We start from the raw sequence: 22,690 nt of genomic DNA on the forward strand, positions 1-22,690 counted from the left end.
TTAAATCCTTGGGAAGGCTGAGAAGATGTGAAAGCTCTTTCAGTCTGACCTAGGCAGACAAAGTAGGATGCCTGTGCATTTAATTCAAAATATGGCACAGGGTTCCAGCCTGGCTCCTCTGCTTCTCCAAGGAGCATTGTTTCATTCTCAGATTATCCAGTCAGGCCATGAGCTGTGGTCCATTTATTTTGGCTCAAGAGAACAGGTACAGGGTTCTTTTTTTAAATGAGAGAAAATGCCATTTTCTCACACAATCCCAGTAAATTTGCAGACATCAAAAGGAGTCCCTAGGAAGACTGTAAGGAGTTGGGTCTCATTCCTGTGAAAAGTTTGAATTCAAGATTGTCATGTTCTTCTGGTAAGCTGCTTGTTTGGAATTAAAGTATTTTCAGCGCTAAACACAAGAGATGTAAATTTGGGGGCTTGGAGCCAAGGCCACCATTCCTATAGAATAGAAAGATCACAGGCTGTTCTCTACAGCTCCTGTTCTGCTTGCTGTGGCAGAGGCAGAGGGCAACCTCCACAACAGCCCCATCCTGGTTAGACATCGTTCCCGTGGACTATGAGACATGTCAGCAGAATAGAAGGAATTTTTCAGCCTCCGAATCAGGGCCCTTGGAGGACCCTCCCCATTCACCACAGTGAATAACAGCAAATTGAAATGCAGCCACTGCCTACCCCAGTTTCCTGGCATTTTGCAGACACTTGCATTGGCTAATTGTCACCAGGCCCATCCTATCTAGAGCTCCCAAATACTGCAACAAACTGCTCTAGGGAAGAACGTGCACATAGGGGTCTGCACACGCCATAAATACCGTGGGAATAGCATCTGGGTTTGAAGATGTAATGTCCATGGATTGGTTCTGCACAAATGCACTGATGAGGGGAGCCAGCCACTGGGTTTTGACCCCAATTTCTAGATTCAGCAAACAACGGAGGCCAACAGAGTTTAATTATTATTTTTTTTCCAAGCGGTTGGGCACTCGACTGAGTTCCTGTGTCTGTAACTCAGCTGTGTTACAAGCCATCTCCAGCAAGAAGGCACTGGAGCAGGAGGTAATTGAGGGTTGGCTCCCAGAGGGAATTTTCCCTTAAAAGGATAACTACATTGTCATGATGAAACCAGCTCGCTTCCACTGCCCGCAGAGCTTTTCGCAAGCACGGCTGCCAGAGCTGGGGGCGGTGTTGGGTATTAACAGCAGACAGGCAGGAGCAGCAGGGCAGTGCCTGCTCCTTAAATCCTACAGAACCACTCCAGCCTCTCTCAGCCAAGCTCGGCCATGAAGGGCAGCAGGACACGCAGGCAGCCCCAGGAGGTCACTTCAGTGCCACGTAATGAGAGGCCAACTCCTACCATCTGCTCGAGGTGAAAAGAAACCCAAGTGAGGGATCACAACCAAAGAAACCAGAGTCACAAGAAGTGTTTGCAGTCAAAATCAGCAGTATTTTCAGAGAGGAGCAGGCAGCAGGCCAGCTGAAAGCATGCCAAGGCCATGCAGGAATTTTTCCAATTAAATATTTTTCCACCAGAAAATAACCAAAACCCCAGCTTTTCATTTGAGAGTCAGTGGAACAATTGTTATCAAAGCTCTTTAGATGGATCAAGGAGAATGATGACAGGGCAGAACCCTAGGGTGGCCTCTCACCCAGCAGCAGGCTGCTGAGAAGGCAGAGCCAGGTTTAAGGCCAAGCTTCCCTTTGGAAAACTCAGCCCTGTGACTTGAACCTCAGCTTCCCATAGCCAAGAGGAAACTGCCTCAGCTTTAACACAGCCCTGCTCCAGACTCAAGATCCTCCTTGTCCTCTGGACAGCCCACCCACCTGGATTTTGCTCTGTGCTCTCCTGTGCAGTGCAGGAAGGGCTGCACTGTGGTTTTGACATGGAATGAGGCTGAAATGGGAAAGGCTGGGTTTGGCCCAGCTGTGGTGGCAGACACTGGTTCCCACCTCACAGCTAAAGCCTCCCTATCCCGATCTTAGGTGAGGTTTTCAGCTCTGACTCATGCTCCTGCGGTCTCTAGCACAGAGTAAGCCATCCATCATGCTGCAAGAGAAGGAACCAGGGCCTGGTGTTTCCCTGCACCCTGATGAGCAGACAAACTATGTTCAAGTGAGCAACACCCAGGTCTGAAGGGAGCAGAGACTCCTGAGCTGGCAGTGCAACAAAGGCCTATACAAAGTAAAACATCATCCCTTCCTCTGAGGACTGGCAGCCCACAGAACTCCAAACAGCTCAAGTCCTATTCCAGTGGGAAGAGAGTGGGTGAGACAGATTTATGGTCACCAACAAGCCAATGTCACTGGAAGCAGGATCTCCTAGCACTGAGCACCTTTAAGAGACAGACCACCAGCAACCTCCTTCAGACCACAGAGGTCAGCTCAGGAGCTGCAGAAACTCTGCAGCCGTTCCCAGTTCTGCCTGGTGGTTGCTTCATCTGGTCCCAGCCCGTTGCTACCCCTGTGAAGTGTCCGCTTGAAAGAGTCCCATTTGAGGACCTCCACAAGCAGCCATGGAGATTTAGTACACCTCCTCTTAGCTTTAGGGGTAGAAAACTTTATTTTGTAATCAGTCTTTCTCTGTAGAGAGAAGTATTAAAAGTTTCAGCTAGATAAGTGTGTTAGTGCCAACAAACTCATCCAAAGATTAACAGCAGAAAGCTGGAGAATTACAGGTGGCTACAGGCACAGACTGGTTGCCATTTGGCTTTCCTTTTCTATGAGTAACAGCAAGAAAATGAGTCAGACTCTATAGCTGAGTCACAGTGAGTGAATATAAACTTGCTCTTCAGACCAGGAGAACCTGGGCAGGTGGAGGAAGAGCTCTGTATATTCTTCTGCCCCTGACAAACACAGCATGGTGTGTCCACGGAGCTGTGCCAAGTCCTGCTTCAGGGCCTGGGATCTGCAAGCCTGTCCCAAAGGAAGACCCCGTGGTGGAAACATATGATAAACATATGACAGCATCTGCCTTCTGTTTCCTGTGCTGTGTAGAGATTATCTCTCCCCACAGATAACTGTCCTTCTCAAAGGGAAAGCTGGGCTTGTGCTTTTAAAACGCTGGAGACCAGCGACAACTGGAATCAGCTCATTCTATACCTGTTCTCAGACCACGTGCCTCCCCACATTTCAGCACCATCTGCTCGACACTCAAGTGGTGTGACTACACATCTGCCTGGGGTTGTTTGTTCTCTCATCCCTCCTGAGCACTGAAGGCAGAGGCGGGACAGGCAAAGTGCTTTCTGCATTCACGTGTGCTCCCTCTGCACACAGAGCAGAGCTGACGCCCAGCTGAGCTCCCCCACCTCCTCTCCACTGATGTCATTATTTTCCCTGTTGCTTGTTGTGCCCAGCAGTGAGGAAGCCCCTGGAATGCAGCAGCCTGTGTTGGAGCTGTTCCTGCACTGATCACCAGCAACTTGAGCAGCGGACTTTAAAGGGAAGCCTGGTGGGCTGCAATAAAACAAAAGTCATCAGGCTGTGATTCGACATCAGCAGAACTCCTTACAGAGCACATGACTCCGTCTGCTGTCCCAGCCCCCTCTCCTCTCAAATTCCAAGACCATAAAATTACTCATTAGGCTTGGAACAAAATGCTCTCGGTGCACTTGCATGTGGCTGGAGGCAGAGACAGATGTTTTGGGCTCTGGAAGAAAATTGCTGAGAGAGAGAAATGAAACACTTCCAAAGCTGCACTGCTGCCTCCTTACAGTGTGCTTGCCTGCTCCTGTTGCACTCCATGGTTTTCCATGGGGTCAGAGAAGAAAGGAGTGATGGCATCACAGCTGAGCAACCCTTTGCTTCCACTTTGCTTTTATTAAATCCTCAAACACAATTTTCTGTTTTGCTTCAAGTTTTGCATCGAGTCCTGTGGTGTGGCATAAGAGCAGCCCAGGGCTGTGCCTCTGGCAGTAGGTTTCAGCACTTCGGGTTTATGGTTATAAGATCCTACATTTCAGCTGCACTTTTGTCTTGTAAAGAGCAGGGAAGAGACTGCCTTTAGGAGCCAGACGGTCCTCAGAGGCCCAGGAAGCAGAGGATCCTCCCTCTTTTTACACATGTAGGGAAGTGAGAATAAAAACATTGCCTGCAGGCATGTCAGCGAGGAGATTAGGATTCAGTGTCTGATTATTGCTTGGTTTATACAAGGCAGCCATTCCCACCTCCCATAACCAAACACTTGCTCAGTTATCCATCAGATCTGAACCAGGGAGGGCCAGGACCCCAGCTCCATTGCACCACTTCTCTTCTTAAATTCAAGAAAGAATATTTTGCCCTTTAGATCTTTCCTTGATATGTTTACTTTTGGTCACATAGTAGATTTTTAAGAGCATACTGGGGGTGTATTCCTAGCTTTGAAAGACCAGCCTCCATGATTCCAATAGAGGAAGTAGTTCAAAACACTGAATGACCACTGTGAACTGTTCATCACCATGAGACAGAGGTTGTCACACCAGTAATCTCCCAACCATTGGTCAAACCTGGGACTCAGGCATTAAGAAGGTTTGAACACAATGGGCTAATATTGACCTCCTTCAGCAAAGCATCACAGAAATAACAAATTTCCCCCCCTTACAGTGTTTTCTAAGATATCATTCAGACACAAATGGTACTGGGGAGGTATTTTTTTGCTTCTCATGTATTCCTGCAGGATAGATGTGAGCCCAGCTCTTCGCAGTTGGAAGGATACACCAAGTTGGAAGATACAGTGTCAGTAAGCTCTGTGTGGAGGTCAGGGATCAACAGGAGTGACCTGATCGCCAGGAACAACCCCGGCCACAGTGCTAATTATGTGTAAGCCTCACTTTCAAAGCTACATAGAAGCTTAAGCCCATTTATCTTTTCAAGGGATTTAAAGGCCTATCGGCTTTGGGAAGCGAGAGTGACTGGAGAGGGAAGTGCAAAATCACCAGCTGAAACCTCCAGTTACATGCACTGAATTATCTGCAGCAGAGTCTCCCAGGGCAAGGCTCACTCACCAACCCTCTCTGACAACTCTGACTTCCTTCAGACTTTTTCTTGCAAACAAACAAACAAACAAACCCTTCAATTTCTCCAATGTGATTTCCTCCCAATCCCATAATACTGGATTACTCCTAAGCCTAAAGCAGAGAACATCACTTTGTGATTCAGGCTGCTTTCTGAGCTAGGAGCAACAGCTCTGCTGAAATACCTCATTCTGTGATGTCTGAAACACGACACAGGATGAGCAGGGTCTGGGAAGACAGGAAAAATGGAATTATAGGCTCATGAAATGGACACTGACAAAAACCTGAAGTGTTGAGCTCACTCAGATGCAGTCTGTGTTTAATCCAGTCATCAGACAGTCTCTGTTTAGCTAAATATTTGACTTCAAAATTGGGCCTGAATTATTACTGGCAAAGCTTCCAAGCTCCACAGGTCCCTCTAACAAGCTGTTCCTCTGTGGAAGCCTTGCAAGGAAATGAATGCAGCCTTTCAGGAAAGTGCTGGATGGCTTCTCAAGCTTCCAGAGTGGGTTTGTGGAGTCCCATTAGGTATCCAGGCCTTCTGAAAGCTCCATATGTTGACAGTTAGAAGCTACAGGGCTGATGTTTGTGTGCATTGCTGGTAGGTTCCCAGAGGAGTTCTGGCTCCACAGCATGTCACAGGAACAGAGTTATCAAAGAAAGCACCAAAAATAACCTAGTCTACAGAACAACTAAAAGCCTAGCACAGACAAAAATAAATAAACTGGAGCCACACATGAAGCCATGTAGCCAGAGCTGTAACGTGTATTCCATTCTAATGGGACATATCTGAAAGCACAGTTTGCAAGCCAGAACACAGAACTGGTATGGTTAGTCCCTTTCATAGCCACAGCAGGGACATTAAGCAGGACAAACATACAATTCCTCACGGCATCAATGGCAGCTGTGTACCACAGAGCCCAAAGATCTGGTTTAGGTGCTGCCAGGCAGAGCCCATGGTTGCTACCTCAGCACGCTGGGCTGTTTGACACCCTGTCATGTAAAAACAGACCATCAGCAGTGAAAGAGGAACGTGGTCATCCCCTCTCCCATGCAATATTCAATTCCCTGGCTGTGGCAGCATATGTCAGAAAAGACAATCCTCCAGGGATGGAGGCTGTTCCCCAGCCAGGCTCCCCTGCTGTGGGCAGCTTCAGGAAAGCAGAGGCTTGGCTTCCCAAACTACAGGCAGCTGCAGGCAGGAGGAGTCACCTTCCAGTTTTGCTTCCAAAGGAAGATTATAAATTAAAGTCCAATTTGCTAAACCTTTAGGTAAGCAACTGTTTCTGCATAAACACATACTGGTTTGTGGGCTGCATTACATGGCTAACTGCAAATCTGACCGACTTTAAAATCACGGTGTATACACCTAAACCAGAGAGCTAACAGAGGCACATTTTAAAACTACATGGATTTAAGCAGCCTGGCTGGTGAATTTTGAATGTGATTGAAAATAATGATTATCCTAAACCAGTACATAAAAATTGTGCATGCAAGGTTAGAGCACAGAATGCTCTGTTGGAGAGCTTCACTTCTAAGTGACAAAGAGCACGTAGCTGGCTCTCCTAAAATTATTCTTCAAGTGAAAGAAAGTCAAAGACTTTAACACCATTCTGAAGATAGGGTCAATGTCTGGAATATATTGTAAAAAGAGATCAAATTACCACCTCCCCCTATCATTCGTTATGCTACAACCTTAGTGGAAAAATCCAGAAGCTCTTTTAGGTCTGTTAGCTAATAAATGGATCGCCAGGCAAGTGTTCAGTGTCGTTAATAAATTGTCACAGCATTCTGTACTCAGTATCAGCAGAAAGGCTTGGTCCCTTCCACCCCTGAACACATACCTCTTCAGGAAGGACAGAAGGAACTGCCTACATAGCTTTTTTCTGCCTGCTGGAAACACCCAAGCTCACAAACAGATGCGAACTTTCCGTACATCTGCACTACTTCTCTCCCAAGGTCAGCATTAAGCAGCAGAAGAGCTGTGGATGATCAGTCCTGGCTGATTCAGGCTCTGGAAGACAATGACAATGACATTAACATTGGCAGGTTAAATCCATACAGCTTTCCATCCAAGGATGCCTCACAGCATAACAAAAGACTAGCAAGAGCCGGAGGTCCCACCTAAGGCTGGGATGCCTGGTACTTCCATAGTCCTTACAAGCAGGGATTATTCTTACTCCCTGCCCTATTCAGGGCTGTTTCCCCAGCCCCCAGGCACTAGGATACCCAGTGGGAAGGGCTCAGCCCTTCTCAGCCATTCCTGCTGGCACCGTTCCAGTTTGTCTGAAGACACTTAAATATTCATCCAGAAAGAGCAAGGCTCCGTCTCGCCGGGTGCACAGACTGCTCTCCAGGGAGACAGGACACCTGCCTTCTCCACTCCCTGATCCATCAAATCATTAATTATTTAAAATAGCAGGAAAGAGCAAGGAAAACTCTCCGCACCAGACATGCTCACAGCCTGCTGTTTACGGTGCTCTCTGGGGTCTCGTGTGGCCCAGGGTTTGTATCTCCCCTCTGGCAGAAGCAAGGATCAAGCCCAGCTTTCCCCCTTCCTTGGGGAGGATGCCCTACCCCCTGAGCTATTGTACAAAAGAAGGGCTTCCCCTTTATCTAGACAGACCTTATGTTCGCTTTTCCTGCCAGAGAGAGGGTCTTTTTTTTTTTTTTAATTCAATTTGAATAAAAGGCAAAGAAAACACAAATCCAAAGCTCTGAGAGCTACCCATAACCCCCCACACATTCTGTGTTTGCTCAAGAGCTTAGGTTCCACCTCTCCATTTCACAATCAGGCAGGCTCGTGGTCCCACTGCATCAGTGAAGCACTTTGGCTACCGAGACCCTCAGTGCTGGGCTTTAGTGAGTCGGAAAACACCATCTCCCTACCCTGCAGACAGCTCTGGTGTAACTGTGGCCACAGAGGGACGTGTCTGGAGCAGCAGAGGATTTCTGCCTCTCTGCATCCCTCCAGAACATTGCTTGCCTCCCCACATCTCCCACTGCACCAAATGTCCCGTGCTCTCTCGCAGGAGCATCACAGACCCTCATAAAGGTCCCCGGGACAGAGGTGTCCCCCCAAACCGGCCTTAGCCCAGGGAACAGCCCCATCTGCACCCTGGAGTTCACTGCTCGAGCAGCAAATCGTGGCAGGTGAACAGCACTGGCACCCTCATGTGGTGACCGGGATCAGCATGTGCTCCCAGCCAAAACCAGCGGTACAGAGAGGAGGGAGGGCTGGAAGAGTCTCCTCCAAGGAGTTCTGACAAGGACCAGGTCTGTGGGCCAGCATGGTAAAGGGAGGGAATACAAACCTGATGTCACCTCTCCTATCCTGAGACCACCAACAAAGAACCATAGACTGGTTTGGGTTGGAAAGGACCTTAAAGCTCATCTTGTTCCACCTCACTGCCATGGGCAGGGACACCTTCCACTAGAGGAGATTGCTCCAAAACCCGACCTGGCCTTGGACAATTCCAGGGATCCAGGGGCAGCCACAGCTTCTCTGGGCAACCTGTGCCAGGGTCTCACCACCCTCACAGGGAAGAATCCTTCCCAAAATCTCATCTAACGCTGCTCTCTGTCAGTTTGAAGCCATTCCCTCTTGTCCCATCACTCCAGGCCTGTGTCAAGTCTCTCTCCAGCTCTCTTGGAGCCTCTTTAGGTAGTGGAAGGTCTACAATAATGTCTCCCTGGAGCCTTCTCCTGTCCAGACTGAACAATGCCAACTCTCTCAGCCTGTCTCCACAACAGAGGTGCTCCAGACCTTGGAACATCTCTGTGGCCTCCTCTGACTTCACTCCATCAGTCCCACATCCTTATGTTGGGGAGCTCCAGAGCCACATGCAGTATTCCAGGGGGGATTAGTCTGGGGGACCCACAGAAACAGGTCTATTCTCCCCTCAGCCTCAGCTCAGCCTGGTTCCTTCCTCATCATACTACCAAAATGGAGAAGAAAATAAAATACAAAACCACTCACAGATGCTGAAAATGGAGAATTCACTAAAACTCTGAGGGAAAAGCCCTTTTGCCCTCTCCTGCACTCGCTGTCGGACCTGTGGTAATGAGAGCACCTCATTCCCTGAGAACACCAAATCCTGACTCTGCTTTCGGGAGAAAAAAAGCAACAACTCACCCTGTATTTCTCACAGAACAGAAATCACTCTCCTCCTAAATTGCTTCGGAAAGAGAGTTAGATTAATTTTAAATTAAACCACCCACGACCTCCAAGCAGCAGCGCCCAGCAGAGCCGCGCTGAGGTGAGGGGCGGCACCCGGCCGGAATGGCGGCAGCTCCACGTGCCCCCTCAAATCACGCCAAAACGGCCCGAGAAAGCCGCGTTTGTCGGGAGGAGAGCTTATTTTACGATATTTTGCTTTAAAGAGAAGCTACAGAGGCGCTCTGCGGCGGCGGGGCAGCCCGCGAGGAGGCGGGGACGCGCCTGTCAGCCCGCCCTGAGGCGGCGGGGACGCGCCTGTCAGCCCGCCCTGAGGCGGCGGGGACGCGCCTGTCAGCCCGCCCTGAGGCGGCGGGGACGCGCCTGTCAGCCCGCCCTGAGGCGGCGGGGACGCGCCTGTCAGCCCGCCTTGAGGCGGCCGCGGCGGGGCCGCTGTGTCGCGACATGGGCGACGACTTGGCGTCGGAGGGCGACACCCGTGAGTGGGGCCGAGGCGGGGGGCGCCGGGCCGTGGCGGGGGATTCGTGTAGCGGGGCCGGGCGGGCGCCGGGGGGGTCAGGGACAGAGCGGCGATGCTCCAAGGAATAACCAGATGCATGAAAATGCGTTCAGAAACAAAGCAGGTGTATAAACCTACGCGTGAATTAAGAGTTGTTTTGCCTCAAAGCGTCCTGTACCCCTGAGATGCTGCATGTAACTCCAGTACCCCCCACTTGGGGGTTTTGGCCCCCTTTATCCCCTGGTCCCCATCCTGGGCTGTCTTTGTGTCCTGCAGCTCCAGCTAGAGCCCTGTGGATGGTTTTATCACATTTCTCTGCATGTCTTTCATCTCCTTTGCTGCTTTTTTACATCTCTTGCATAATAAATTGCCCACGAGTTGGTGCATTGGACTGAGGGTAAATAATTTAAAATGTGTTCCACACTGTTTGGGATAACTGAATTCATATTCAGTAACACAAATTACAAAACACTCTGGAATCTGAGCTTGAAAGAGAAGTAAAACTGCTAAATATCCACCAAAATGCTGCTCTTGGATGGGTTTATGCCATGATGAGGAGTGCATTTACATTTACAGAGCTAGCAGAGTTGTGTGGATCCTAAAAAGGAAACTCAGACCACCAAATGGTTTTCCATGTGTTGCTGAAAATAGATAAATTGTGGCTTCTACAGCCTTGGTGATGCCGGGTTTGTTACTGCATCTTTACAGGTAGAGGAGAGAATAAATAAGGCAAGGAGTGCTTTGGCATCTCTTGGCAATGATGCTTTGTGTGACCATAAAATGTAACAATACATTTCTGTCACTTGGAGAGCAGAGGCAGCAGCATTTTCTTAGCTGAAACATAGAATTTACTCCACTGAAAGAGTAGCATTTACAAGAAGATGTGTGTGTGTCGCCCTTGGTGTTGATAATTAACAAAAACTCCACGTGTTTTTCATAAGTTCTCCTGATATTTCCTCTCAAATCAAGGGTCCATGTAGTGTGGAAATGCAATCCTGTTAACATCCTTGACGAGATGATAACAGAGTCTTAATATACAGGAAATCCTGTTTCTGCAGAAATCAGTGTCCAAATCCTACTGCCTTAATTGTAGCAGCAGGTTCAACACTGTGGAATGCACACTCTCAGATGATCATGTCTGGTGTTAAGTGGATAAACACGCTATTGAATGATCCTGTTGTATTATTTGTGGTTTTCTTGAGCTAAAGTTTTTTGTTTGGAGGTAAGGGGAATCGAAATTGGAGGATGAGATTATACCTCTGTTGCTCTAAGAGTCCACAGTAGGGTTGCCTTTCTTCTGTGTCCTCTGAACAGAAAAATGGGGTAGTGCTATTTAGGCAGCAAATCTCCTGTTTATCTCCTCAGTGTGGTGGAATGGGAACAATAATATGTTTTGACACCTCTTGTTTGGCATGTGGTTAGTGTCTAGTTGATAAGTTGAAACCAACTGAAGTTGCATTGAGCCCCTGAAGTAGCATTGAGATGCTCAAACTGCAGCCTGAGCTCTGCAGCAGCATAGGAGAAAGCAAAGCCTCTGGGCCAGCTCTGGGCCAGCTCTCCAGTGGAATATTATAGGCTGAGGATCTGAGTCAAGCACTTCTTGAAAGAATTTCCCAAAAGCAGTAGGGCAGAGACCGAGTCCAAAAAAGACTGACACCAGCTGTGCCAAAAACCTTCAGAGCCTCCCTGTGGGGCTGTGGCAGCCCCAGAGTCACAGCTTTACTCTCGTTTCTTGGCAGGAAGGTTTGTTCGATCAAGGAGAAGATTGCTGGGGCAAGGCCCAGCATGGAGAGTAAACACTCTTAAATTGTGCCTAACTGTGCAGGACAAATACTGCCAGTTGTGGTAAATTATATGCAGAACTGCCACAGTTTATTAAGAGATGCAACACTAATCACAGGCCAGGCTGGCAGTTCTGTGCTGCTTGGATGGCTCAGGTTGCCTGGAGGGGGATGGCAGGACCATGTGCAAAGGCCTCCTTGTTGAGTGGTGGGATGTAGGTGGAAGGATGGAGGAAAGGGTGATGTATCAGAGCCTTTACACAGGCTCTGGGCCTTAGAGGTGCCCAGAGGACATGGCCCAGAGGACATGGACCTCATGGACCAAAAGATTTTGTAGCTGGAGCAAATCCATGAAGAGAAAGAGACTGAATTAGAAGAGAAGTGAGTAGGATTGGAAGAGCACTGATGTGGCACAGGGATACTCAGGGAAGGAGAGATGGTGTGAGAGGACAAATCCAGCAAACATGCCAACATCTGCAGGACTGGGATTCTTGCTGGAAGAATCTTTCCACAGTCACCCTTCCCTGAAGCCACAGGGGCCAGTGAGATGAAGAGGAGGTTTGTTGGGGCATGCTGCCCTGTGCTCCTTGCCAGCACTGTTTTAATGCTCACTCTTCTGCTCTGCTGCAGTGCTTCAGTCAGAGAAGGAGTTCCATGACGCAGCCAAGCGGAATGACACGGCCAGGATGGAGGAGCTCATCAGGAGAGGGGTTGACATCAAAGCCAAAAACAATGTAAGTCCTGGGTTTTTCCACCTCTGAGCTGCAGGAAGTGCTGAGGGCATGTTTCAGAACTGCAGCTCCTTAACGCTGCTCTTCTCATTAGCTGCTTAATTGGTCAAAGCTTTAAAATACACCACCCTGTGCTAAATAGAGCCTGTGGCAACCAAGCAGTTCCTCAGCACACTGAGACCCCCCACTATCATCCTGACCACACTGGAAAGCTGCAGGTGCTGAGGGAGGGTGATCATTTATGGTTCCTCTTGTAACCTCTGTGCCAGATACAGACAGTATGAAAGGCTTTGATTTTGCTATCTCTGCATGCCAAGGCTGTGGGACAAACTCAGTCCCCGGTGCAGGTCTCTCCTTGTTGACCAATATCTTCATGGAAATATGGGATTACACACATCCCTACTGTTTCAGTCTGTCCCTTGATGGGCAGCAGTGTTCTTCACTCCTGTGCTGCTGTTGTTATAGCCCAGACCTGCAGTTCCTCAGCAGAAGGTGACTAACACCTGCCCGACAGGAGAGGAGAGAGACAGAGGGTTGTGTCCAAAGAAGACCCTGCACAGTGTGAGAAATTCTGGCTCCATGATTGGCCAAGGAGATTTTGGGCTTCAGGAAGGCTGGTGGATACACACACACACTCTGCATACATGAGCCTTCCTTCTCTATCCTTCCCTTCCAGACAGACCGGAGTGCCCTGCACTGGGCTGCAGGAGCAGGGAATGTGGATGCTGTGCGGCTGCTCCTGGGTCACGATGTCCCCGTGGATGACGAAGACAGAGTACAGAGGCGACTCTCCCTTGCATGTCCTGCGAATGTGTTCAGTGTTGGGGGAGTGCCAGGGACTGGGTGCTGGGCCAGCAGTGACAGACTTCACCTTAGCCCTGGGTGGGTGGCACAGGGTGGCACATGGCACCTGCTGAGCAAGGGGCTGGAGCGAGACTTGTTTTCAGAGGTGTCTTTTGGCCTTTTCCTTGCATGCACAGTGACTGGGAGTAGGCTGGTGGAATCTGTGAGGTTTTCTGTAGAGCATGGGGATGCTTGGCTTCTTCTGGTCATATTGTTGGGGCTTGTGGGACGACAGGGACAGTCAGCAAATTCTCTCTCCCCCATAACAACCAGGCAAATACACACCATTAACTAGGAAGCAGCAGTCTGGAGGCAGGTCTCTGATCAGCTGCTGTGAATATCTGTGGCAGGAATAGTAATAACTGGACAAAGTGAGGCTAGAAAAAACAACAGTGAGAAACAAATAGATTTGGGAAACTGCATGAAGCTAAGGGGACAGCTTTCCTCCATGGTGGGGATGGTGGTGGCTGCAGTTTAACTGTGAGTATCTCTCTTCTGCCCAGTTTGGAATGAATGCTCTTCTCCTGTCTGCCTGGTTTGGCCACCTCCGTGTCCTGCAGATCCTCATCAACGCTGGGGCCAAGACTAACCGTGTCAACAGGGTGAGAGTCTCCCTGTGTGGGTCCATCACATGGCTCTAGCTGGTGCTGAGGGACGGAGAGAGACTTACCTGTGGTTAGGTAGCCCTGTGTGACAGCACCTGCTCTGGGGACTGCCACCTGCACTCTGCCTTATTCCTAAAACAGCTGTAATCCAATAATTGTAGCTACAGAGATGCACACAGCATCCTCAGCTCATGTTTGTGCAATGCTGATGTGGAAGGTGTTACAGAAGTGGGAAATGGGTTTAGTGGGTCAGCAGTCTGGGTATTCTAAGACAGACCTTGGTTGGGAAAAGTAGCATTAATACTCCAGTCATAACTTGCTGTCTGCAGCAGAAGGAAGTGTAGCCCTAGAGGTGCAGGGAGGCGTGGAATGGGTCTTTGCTAAAAGGAGCAGGTTGTCAAAAGAGACTGTCCCACAGAGCTGGACTTGTTAAATGAGCAGTCCTTTATCTCCTCTCCAGAATGGCAGGAACTTACTCCACTGTGCTGCTCAGAGGGGACACGTCCAGATCATAGAGTTCATCATGGAGGTCCTGGAGGATGTGTGTGTGGATGAGACAGACAAGGTAGGACAGCTCATCACTGCTTTGTTTCTTGAGGTCTGATATTGCTCTGCTGAGTTTAGCAGGGATGTTGCTGTTGGTCTTGGGAAGAGACTTGGAGTCAGATGCTATTCCCAGAAGTCTTCCTGCAGAGTGGGCTTAGGGATCATGGGGATTCTGGCTCTGGTCAAACTTCTAGCAGCCAGGACTTTTGCAGAATAAATTCAGGAATTTCAGTGCTGTACCCTCTTGCTGATGATGCTCCTGTGTGTGTTGTAGGTAAGTAATAACCAAGGGTGAACCTCATTCAGCATGTTCTAGCACTGGCTGATCTGTTCCTGGAGATGGCATAAGAACATACAGGAGCTAGTGCACATTCTTTTCTGCTCCATGGCCTTCATGTTTTCAAGAGTGATCCCCACTCTGATGCTTGGGAGTTAAATGAAGCAACAACAGATTTGCCTTTCCCCAAAAGAGGTCCTCGCTCACCCTATAACTGGGGGCTTACATATGAAGTCAATTTTTTAATCCTTAGTTGTTTTTAATAAATTATTTATTATGCTCCACTTATAGGAAATAACCACTGAAAAGACCTCTAGACCTCTTCCAGTGTTTGGTGAGACCTACATGCTTGTTTGCCCCAGTGGGCAGTTCTGTTCACCTTGTTTTATTAGGGTCATCCCAAATATAACGCAGAATAAAAGCAGCAGAATAAAAGATAACTGCAGCACTTCTGCCCTTTGTGGAATGGGTTATTACCCAAGGCATCATTGTATTTCTTGCAGCAGATGATCTGATCTTTTGCTTCCTGAGCCTCTTTGGACTGTGTTTCCTTGTTTCCTTTCCCAGATGGACAGGACAGCATTTCACCTGGCTGCAGAGTATGGAAGACTAGAGGTGGTGGAGTTCCTCATTCGACTGGGTTGTTCTTGCAGTGCCAAAGACAAGGTATGGGCATAAAATGACACACAAGGGAAGTGAGGTCCAATGATATGGATATAAAAATCAGGGAACAGGATACCAAAAGGCTCATGAAGGCGAGTTTCCACAGTTTTAACTATGGTTGTGGTATGTCAAGAGCTTTTCTCCCCTATCCACGTGCAAGCCATTTGCACCTCAGTCCATGTTGGATTTCTCTCCAGGGCTTTTCAAACAGGACATGCAGCAAGCCTGGTGTACCATGCTCCAGTTTAAGGTAGCTGGGCTTCTTCCCTCCCTGCTGCAACTATTAGAAGATTGCTTCAGTCTTGTACTACTGGTTAAAACCTCCTTCTCAGACACACTGCATATCCTCTGTGCAAGGTTGTGGCGTATGAACACACAGTCCTGTGATACATATATTTACGAAGTAATGTTTACTTTCAGGAAGCAAATACAGCATTGCATTTAGCTGCTAAAAATGGACACCTCTCTGTGCTGCAGAAGATTATAGGTGTTGGAGTGGACCTTGATGAAAAAAATTCAGTAAGTACATTTAAATGAAATAGTAACCACATCAGTTTCGCCCTTTTCCTCCCTAGAAATACATTCCTGCCACAGTCACCAGGCTGAATAGTCAGTATTGACAGGAGAGGTCTAGAAAATAGCTGATTTTATCTGAAGCCTGCGTGGGTAAATCCAGGTGCCACTTGAAGAGTATCAGTGAAAGGCAACATCCGTCTTGGACTGATTTCCAGCTCTAAAGTGTTGCCTTCTCTTCCTGCTGTATCTGCTGACCTGCCTTATCACTCCATTTAATCTCCCTTTTTCTCCATGACCCTTGGACATTCAAGTGCCTAAATGGTTTTTGAATGTGTTTTAAACTAAACTGCACCATGCTTTATAGTATTGACTTAGTCACTGAACATATGGACCTTCTGTTTGAGATCTCCCTTTTGACAGATCTGCTCTGGAAAATTACGTGGCTGGAACACAGCTAATGATTTAGATGGCAAATATTGGCTTAGTATCACTGTTATTTATTCCAGGGCACACTCTCAATTAAGTTTATCAGCATTTTTTTTTTTTAGTCTTGTTTCATTACTGTCTTTGAAAAGTGTATTTGATTGTGATTAAGATCTGAAACAAAGGGGAAGCCACCTTCTGTGGTAACCAGTAGCATTTGTCTCCCCCCAGATGAGCTGCCCTTTGTTCAAAGAGCAGTAATAAAACCAGATTAAATCACTTCAGAAATCTGCTTGTTTGTGTTTTCTTGTAAAGAAATGAGCTACAACCCTCAGAAGGGAGAATCTGGTAGAGGGTCACGGGTTTCCAGTTCCAGATCCCGGACCCTCAGAATTGGTACCTTAACATGTCATGGATTCAGAAGATGGGATAGAGTCTTGCTCATTCTGCTGCTCTGTCTTGGCCTTGCCTACAGAAATGCTACCTATGTCCTTTTCTGCCTTGTCCAGGAAGGCCTTACAGCTCTGCACTTGGCTGCTGAGGGGGGTCACAGGGACTCTGTGAAGCTGCTCGTGGAAGCAGGAGCTGATGTCAGTGCCCAGACCCAGGTTAGCTCCATGGAGGTCATTCCATTTCCAAGCACTACTTTGTGGATTTATGCCTGGCTTCCCAGGTTGGGCCTTGTGAAGCCCAGCATTAAGGAACAGCGCAGGGAGACCAGAGGAAGGTAGACATGGTTTTGTACAAATGGGCAGGTGAAGCTCCCTGGGACTGGTTTGGCTGTGGAGACAATCCATGAATTTGTCAGTGTGGGGCCATGGGCTCTTGCAGGAGGGAAGCAGAGAGCTTTCCGTGGGTAGTCTGTACCAATTGCAGCCTCTGAGAAGAAGCCCTGACTAACACCCCTCTCTTCTGAGGTGCCTCTCAGAAGAAGATGAACTGCCTTCATTACGCAGCACTGCATGGCTATGAGGAGATAGCCAGGATCCTCATGGATGCAGGAATCCACACTGATGCTGTTAATCATGTAAGTCCTTCTCAATGCTCTCACCACTTAAAAAAGGCAAAGTCTGTTTGTGGAGCTGCTTGAGAGCACCAAGTAACTCTGCAAGGACCAGTGCTGCAATATCCCCAGTCAGCCCCCAGTGCTGAGTGGCAGCTGTGATAGAATAAGACATGCTGGGCACAGCATGGTCCTTTCAGTGCCATGAGCTGAGCTCTTTCTAAGCACAAGGTCTTCTTTCGACAGCAAAATGCATCAGCAACACACATCGCGGTCCTGCAGAACTTCCCAGCCATGGTGAAGCTCTTCATCGAGGCAGGGTGTGACCTTGACATTCCAGATAATGTAAGACTGCAGCTTCGGTTCTTTGTCTTTGAAATGTCAACCAGTTTCAGGGGGGATTTGATTACCTTGGGGACAGGGTTAAAGAGAAGTGCTTTAAAATGTGGAAAACCCAGAAGCGCAACTTAGGAAACGTGAAACCCGTGAAATGATTCTGAGTGTTGCAGTGAGATAATTGCTTGATGGCATTCAACACAGGGGCTGTGTCACATCCCTGGGACCTGTGCACAGCAGCACTGCAGTCAGCTCTCTCCTCCTTGTTGGAAGCAAGTGGGAGAAACTGGAAGATATTCTGCAAAACATTTGGAGGGCTGAGAATGGGAGGCAAGCCTGCAGATAGCTGGTTGTCTCACCAAGTTGTAATTTTCTGAATGAAGGGCTTTGTGTAGCTTGTTTCAGTTAATGTTCATTCTTGTAGCAATGTTCCCTCCTGACGACACCATAAAATTGCCACATTTTGTGTTTGATTTTACTTGTTTCCATTAAACAATCCCAAGGGGGGACATTAACCCAGCCCTGTGTCCCAGGAACAAAGAACTGGCACAGGTCCTTCCCTGCCATGGCCAAACTACATGCCCACAGAAATTGTTTAAATAATAGGAAATAATATAATCCTATAAGTGACCCTAGAGAGCCTTACAGATGTTCCTTATCTAGACTGAAGTCTAGAGGATTAGATCAGGGAGGCTTCTTAATGCTGGTCCTGGGACAGGGACAGACCAGTTCTGCTCAGCCAGAGGAAACCAACTCTAGTTGGAGGTGGGAGGGTGTTTAACCCGCAGCTTGAAAAGGGGTAGAGGGGAAAGGAGGGCAGAGCTGACAGCATTCTTACAGCATTTCCTCCTGGTAGTGTTCTGCCTTGTCCTTCCAGCTTCAGACTTGTCCTTCTCTGAAATGTAGTCCTTTCTCCCTCCCTGTGCAGAGGCAGCAGACCTCACTCCACATCGCTGCAGAGCACGGCAGGCAGGACATCGCCGAGATGATTCTCATTGCAGGAGTTAACCTGAAGCTGACAGACAAGGTAAAGTCTCCATAGGTTGAATAGGTCCTGTGGGAGTATGGAGGAAAAATACAGATAGTCTTTGCCACTGTCTTTCATAATTTCCAAGGAAGGCTAGTAATATTAAAATCTGGATATTTCCAGGGATAAGGCCTTAAAACACTGCTGAATAGGTTATTTTGTTGTGTTTTCCAGGAGAGAAAGGCAGGTAGACAACAGTTCACACAATGAGCAACCTTTTCTTTCTCAAAGTTGATCTAGTTTCTTCTGCTTCTACTTGTGCTATCGCACACATTAATATCAAAGATCTCAAATAATGATAAGCAATAATACCCTAAGAATCACAGCACACATATTTTAATAGGATAAAGTATCTGATCTGGATCTGGCATTGTTTCCAGGGCTTTTGCCCTCTAATTAAATATCAACAGAATTCTAGAAGCATCGGGTAAATTGCATGTGGCCTGAAAGTGTGGTGTGGCTTGAAAGTGTGGTATGTGCCCAGAAAATGCTGAAGAGGCTTGGGCAGAGAGCAAAGCAGTGTTTGCCATCCTCAGTGGGTTAGAGCACATGCAGACCTGAAGCCACCTGGCTGAACTTGTCACCCACCAGCACTCTGTGGAACTACAGTGACACTCAGTCAGGGAACACATTCACACTTCTCTGTGTGAAATTTGGTTTCTGCTCACATCTGCTGCTTATAGGTGGAGAATAGGTCCTGGCTGGGTGCATTACTCAGTAGTTCTGCTGCTGTAACAGAGAGCTTGTACCTCCTAAGGTGAAAGGTCTTTTCCAGCTCATTTTCCCCTTCTAATTTCAGCAGGGGAAAACGTCTCTGGATGTCGCTGCCCGAGGCAATCACATCAACCTGGTGGACATGATTATCAAAGCTGATAGGTTTTACAAATGGGAAAAGGTGAGCAGCTCACACACCATCCCCTGCCCTTTCCAGGGCAGGTGGAGCCTCATCTACTCCATTTAGACTCCACATACCAGCTGTCAAAGGAAAAGAAATACAGGGCATCCTGTGGCAGCCTGACCTCGACTTTCATCCCCTTACTTAAGAAAAACAGAAGTCTTCATGGTGCCAACAGCATCTACTTAAGGCTTTCCTTATTTAAAAAGGCCCCTGTTGTTAGAAATCCCAAGCTGTGCTGCCAGGAATAGAGGTTTTCAAAGGTTCTTTGACAGCTGTTCCCAAAGCCCTGTAGAAGGGGGTTGGATAGCATTTGTTCCTTTTTCGAGGAAAAATTGAAGGACTGAGCAGGAAAATGCTTGGCCTAATGTCACCAAATGGGATGTGGTGAGTTTTTCAGCAGTGGAAGAGAACTCCTCCTGAGAGCAGTGATCAGTTCTTGTTGGAGTCATACAATCAGCTTTCCTCTCAAACTGCAGCTGCTCAGCCCCAGTCTGCCACCTGAAACCCTGCTTTCCCCAGGCCTGTGCCCAAACCAAGCTGAGCAGAGCATGTGGAAAGTACAGCCAAATGCCACATCCCTCGTGTCTTAAGATTTTGGGCATTTTCCCATACCAGGACTCTAGAGGGAGAAGAAAAGGAAGGAAAGGAGGGCACACACCTGTGGCTCAGGCACAGCTTCAGGAGTAATGCTGTGTAGATCAGGCCCTTCATGGGCTTCCCATGCAGCCCTAGGGAATGTCATCCAGCCTCTTTGCAGCAGGGCATGTAAAGGCTGTGAGCACAAGCCTGTGTTGCAGGGAAGCAGAAGATTTAATTAAATGATCCTGCACCAAGCCCAGATAAAAAGCAGTGTAGAAATGGAAATCACAATCCATGGGTTTTTCCAGCAAAGCGGCTTTTAACGTTTTTTGTTGAAGTGCCTGGTTAGTACAGAGCAAAACAGGAATAAAGAGAGTAAAAAAAAAAGTGCTGTGCCAGAATGAACTTGCAGCGACCTGCAGAGCTGAGGGTGTGGGAGGCTGCAGAATGACAGGCACCCTTGCAGCACCCTGACTGAAACCCCTGTTCTGGCTTTGCAGGACAACCTCAACAGCGACTCCGACTCATGGGTGGCAAAGCACTTGACCTTTAAGCAAGATCACAGGCTGGAAACCCAGCACATTCGCTCAGTCATGTGGAGATTAGCCACTAAGTACCTCAAACCTGGGGAATGGAAGAAGCTGGCACATTATTGGAAGTTCACAGATGCTCACATTAGGGCCATTGAGCAACAATGGACAGGTATAAAAATTTCCCAGGTATTTTCCTTCCTTCACTTGAACTGTGCTTCTCGGAGATTCAGCTGCAGTAAGAGCAAAGCAGGAAGGAAACCTGTTGGTTTATTTGAAACAACCTAAAGATTAGGTTAAAAATTCTGCTTTTAATGAATGCAGACTTACCTACACACTGGAATTTGTCTAGGAGTAAAGCACACAAGCAGGGGGATTAGTGGTTCATAGCTCATTCCTTATGAGGCACTTACCAGGCTGGTGGGTTCATGCTACAATTCTTGTTCTATAGGACAGGATAAACTTGCTAGCTTTATTTTTTTCTTTGAAGGATATGAACCAAGAAGGCAGTGAAGTTCCATTTAGAGTTTAAGAGATACATTAGCAGAAGCAGGGTCTGAGGGTCTGGTTTGGCTCCTGTCAGGACTCTGTAGTTTGGATAACGTGAGGAAGGGGCCAAGCTGTGCTCTGAAGGCAGAAATTCTGTATTGCCATGAAAGGTTGGCCAACAAGTCCAAGTTCATGCAGGGCCACTCCATTAAGTTTCACATGAATCCAGCAATCAGACCACAACCAGGAAATTAGCTAAACCATACTTTGGAGCCTCCTTGTAAAATCCAAATGAAGGGGTGTCCAGACCCACCAGTTCAGAAATCTGCTCTAGTCAGGGCCATGCACTCTGAGGGTGGGATTCCATTTGTGGTCTGATCTTGCCAGGCACTAAAAGCTACAGGGAACACGGCCACAGGATGTTGCTGATCTGGCTCCATGGCGTGAATACTGCAGGAGAAAATCCAATCAAGGGGCTGTACGAAGGCCTTGTGGGGATTGGAAGAAGAGATTTAGCAGGTAATACTTTTGTCTTCCTTCACTCAGCATTATTTAAATCAATTTATCTGAACTCTGGGGTTACACAACACACACAGAGGAAAATTGGCTTCAGTGAAGCAAATTCACACAAGCTGAAAGCACCTGCCCTTCCCCCTTGCTTCCATTACATGTCATTTCTTTCCTCTTCGTTTTGATAAGTGAGCACATCCTGCCATGGCTCCATACTTCCGTGCAGCAGAACATTCTCTCTTTCAGAAAGTATCCGGAAAAAAGCCAACGCAGACTCCACCTCTCCACGGAAGTGCACAGCGATGTAACACCGCGAGCAGCCTCTGCTGGTCTCAGAGCTACAGGAGAAACACTTCTCTGCTGCTGCTCAAAGGCAGCTGCAACTTAAGGGCTTCTTGTCAGAAACAGCTGGCACTGCTGCACCCTTCTGGCTCTGGAGTGACAAGGGTAAAACAAATGCCTGTGGTCAAAAATGCCTCTTTACACAGAAGGGAGATTTTTATCAGCAATTTCCTATGGTCTGGGTACTGTAAAGGGAGTTCAGTGAGCAAGCCTCACTTGTCACACTGTATCAGGAAATATTACACTGTTTTACTGTAACTTATTTACAGCACATTTGTACAGAAATTTTTGTCAGTTTTTTAAGTTAATGAGGGTAAAAAGCCTTTGTTTTAAGGAGTGTTCTTTACTTACTGTATTGGGGGGTGTCTGTCACTTCCCTCTTATGGTGGGAATTTAAGAAGCAAAATCAAAGATACCATTTGGTCCTTTTGGAACCTTAGGTTGTGATCTTTAATGCTTTGACTCTTCACAAAAAGTTTCTGAGAACAACATTAACATACATAGTGTTTATAAGTTTACATTAACATAGGTGTACTGTTTATAAATCAAATAGGTGACTAATGACCCCTCTTACCTTTTCAAACTGTATCTTTTCAAGAGATCAGTTATCTACACAACCTCTGGCAAGGACATATAGTTTCCTTACATACCAGTTCATCATCTAATACTTCATGTTTCTTTTTTACAGCATTGCAAGGGGAAAATAATGTCTGTATTTCAATAAATCTAGATCGTACCCTCAAATTTGCAAGTTATATCTTGTAATCTTTATTTAAAAAACACTACAACATTCTTACTTAGTGCAACCTTGGGGAATTCAAGCAGAAGGTGCTGGTTTTCTTCATTTTCAGAGGTGTCTGTAGAGGCAAACCAGGACTGTATTAACTCCACTGCTGTTCTCTTGGAGTCAAAACAAGAGACACTTGCTGA

General features: G+C 47.6%; 1 protein-coding gene across 5 annotated transcripts; it reads left to right on the forward strand.

Annotated features, from left to right (window-relative positions):
* The first annotated feature begins 9,510 nt into the window (after positions 1 to 9,510).
* ANKDD1A (ankyrin repeat and death domain containing 1A) lies at positions 9,511 to 22,504 on the forward strand. Of its 5 annotated transcripts, none has more exons than XM_064669205.1 (15): positions 9,511 to 9,640; positions 12,073 to 12,176; positions 12,850 to 12,948; positions 13,520 to 13,618; positions 14,082 to 14,186; positions 15,012 to 15,110; positions 15,528 to 15,626; positions 16,556 to 16,654; positions 16,975 to 17,073; positions 17,296 to 17,394; positions 18,314 to 18,412; positions 19,212 to 19,307; positions 20,390 to 20,591; positions 21,296 to 21,427; positions 21,665 to 22,504. In XM_064669205.1, exons 1-15 carry the CDS (start codon positions 9,607 to 9,609, stop codon positions 21,724 to 21,726), a joined length of 1,527 nt encoding a protein of 508 aa, XP_064525275.1. In that variant the 5' UTR covers positions 9,511 to 9,606; the 3' UTR covers positions 21,727 to 22,504. The 5 variants fall into 5 exon arrangements, with proteins under 5 accessions (XP_064525275.1, XP_064525274.1, XP_064525276.1 ...); XM_064669204.1 differs by having other exon boundaries at positions 9,527 to 9,640; positions 12,850 to 12,969; XM_064669208.1 differs by having other exon boundaries at positions 9,592 to 9,640; positions 21,296 to 21,428; positions 21,599 to 22,504.
* Positions 22,505 to 22,690: the final 186 nt, after the last annotated feature.

The sequence above is a fragment of the Pseudopipra pipra genome, chromosome 12 (assembly GCF_036250125.1).
Source record: "Pseudopipra pipra isolate bDixPip1 chromosome 12, bDixPip1.hap1, whole genome shotgun sequence".
NCBI classification, from domain to species: Eukaryota; Metazoa; Chordata; class Aves; order Passeriformes; family Pipridae; genus Pseudopipra; species Pseudopipra pipra.

Coding starts and splice junctions, on each gene's coding strand:
- ANKDD1A (XM_064669208.1), top strand. CDS start 9,607: ATGGGCGACGACTTGGCGTCGGAGGGCGACACCC. Junction 15,627..16,555: donor ACCTTGATGAAAAAAATTCA/GTAAGTACATTT, acceptor TGCCTTGTCCAG/GAAGGCCTTACAGCTCTGCA. Junction 16,655..16,974: donor ATGTCAGTGCCCAGACCCAG/GTTAGCTCCATG, acceptor GGTGCCTCTCAG/AAGAAGATGAACTGCCTTCA.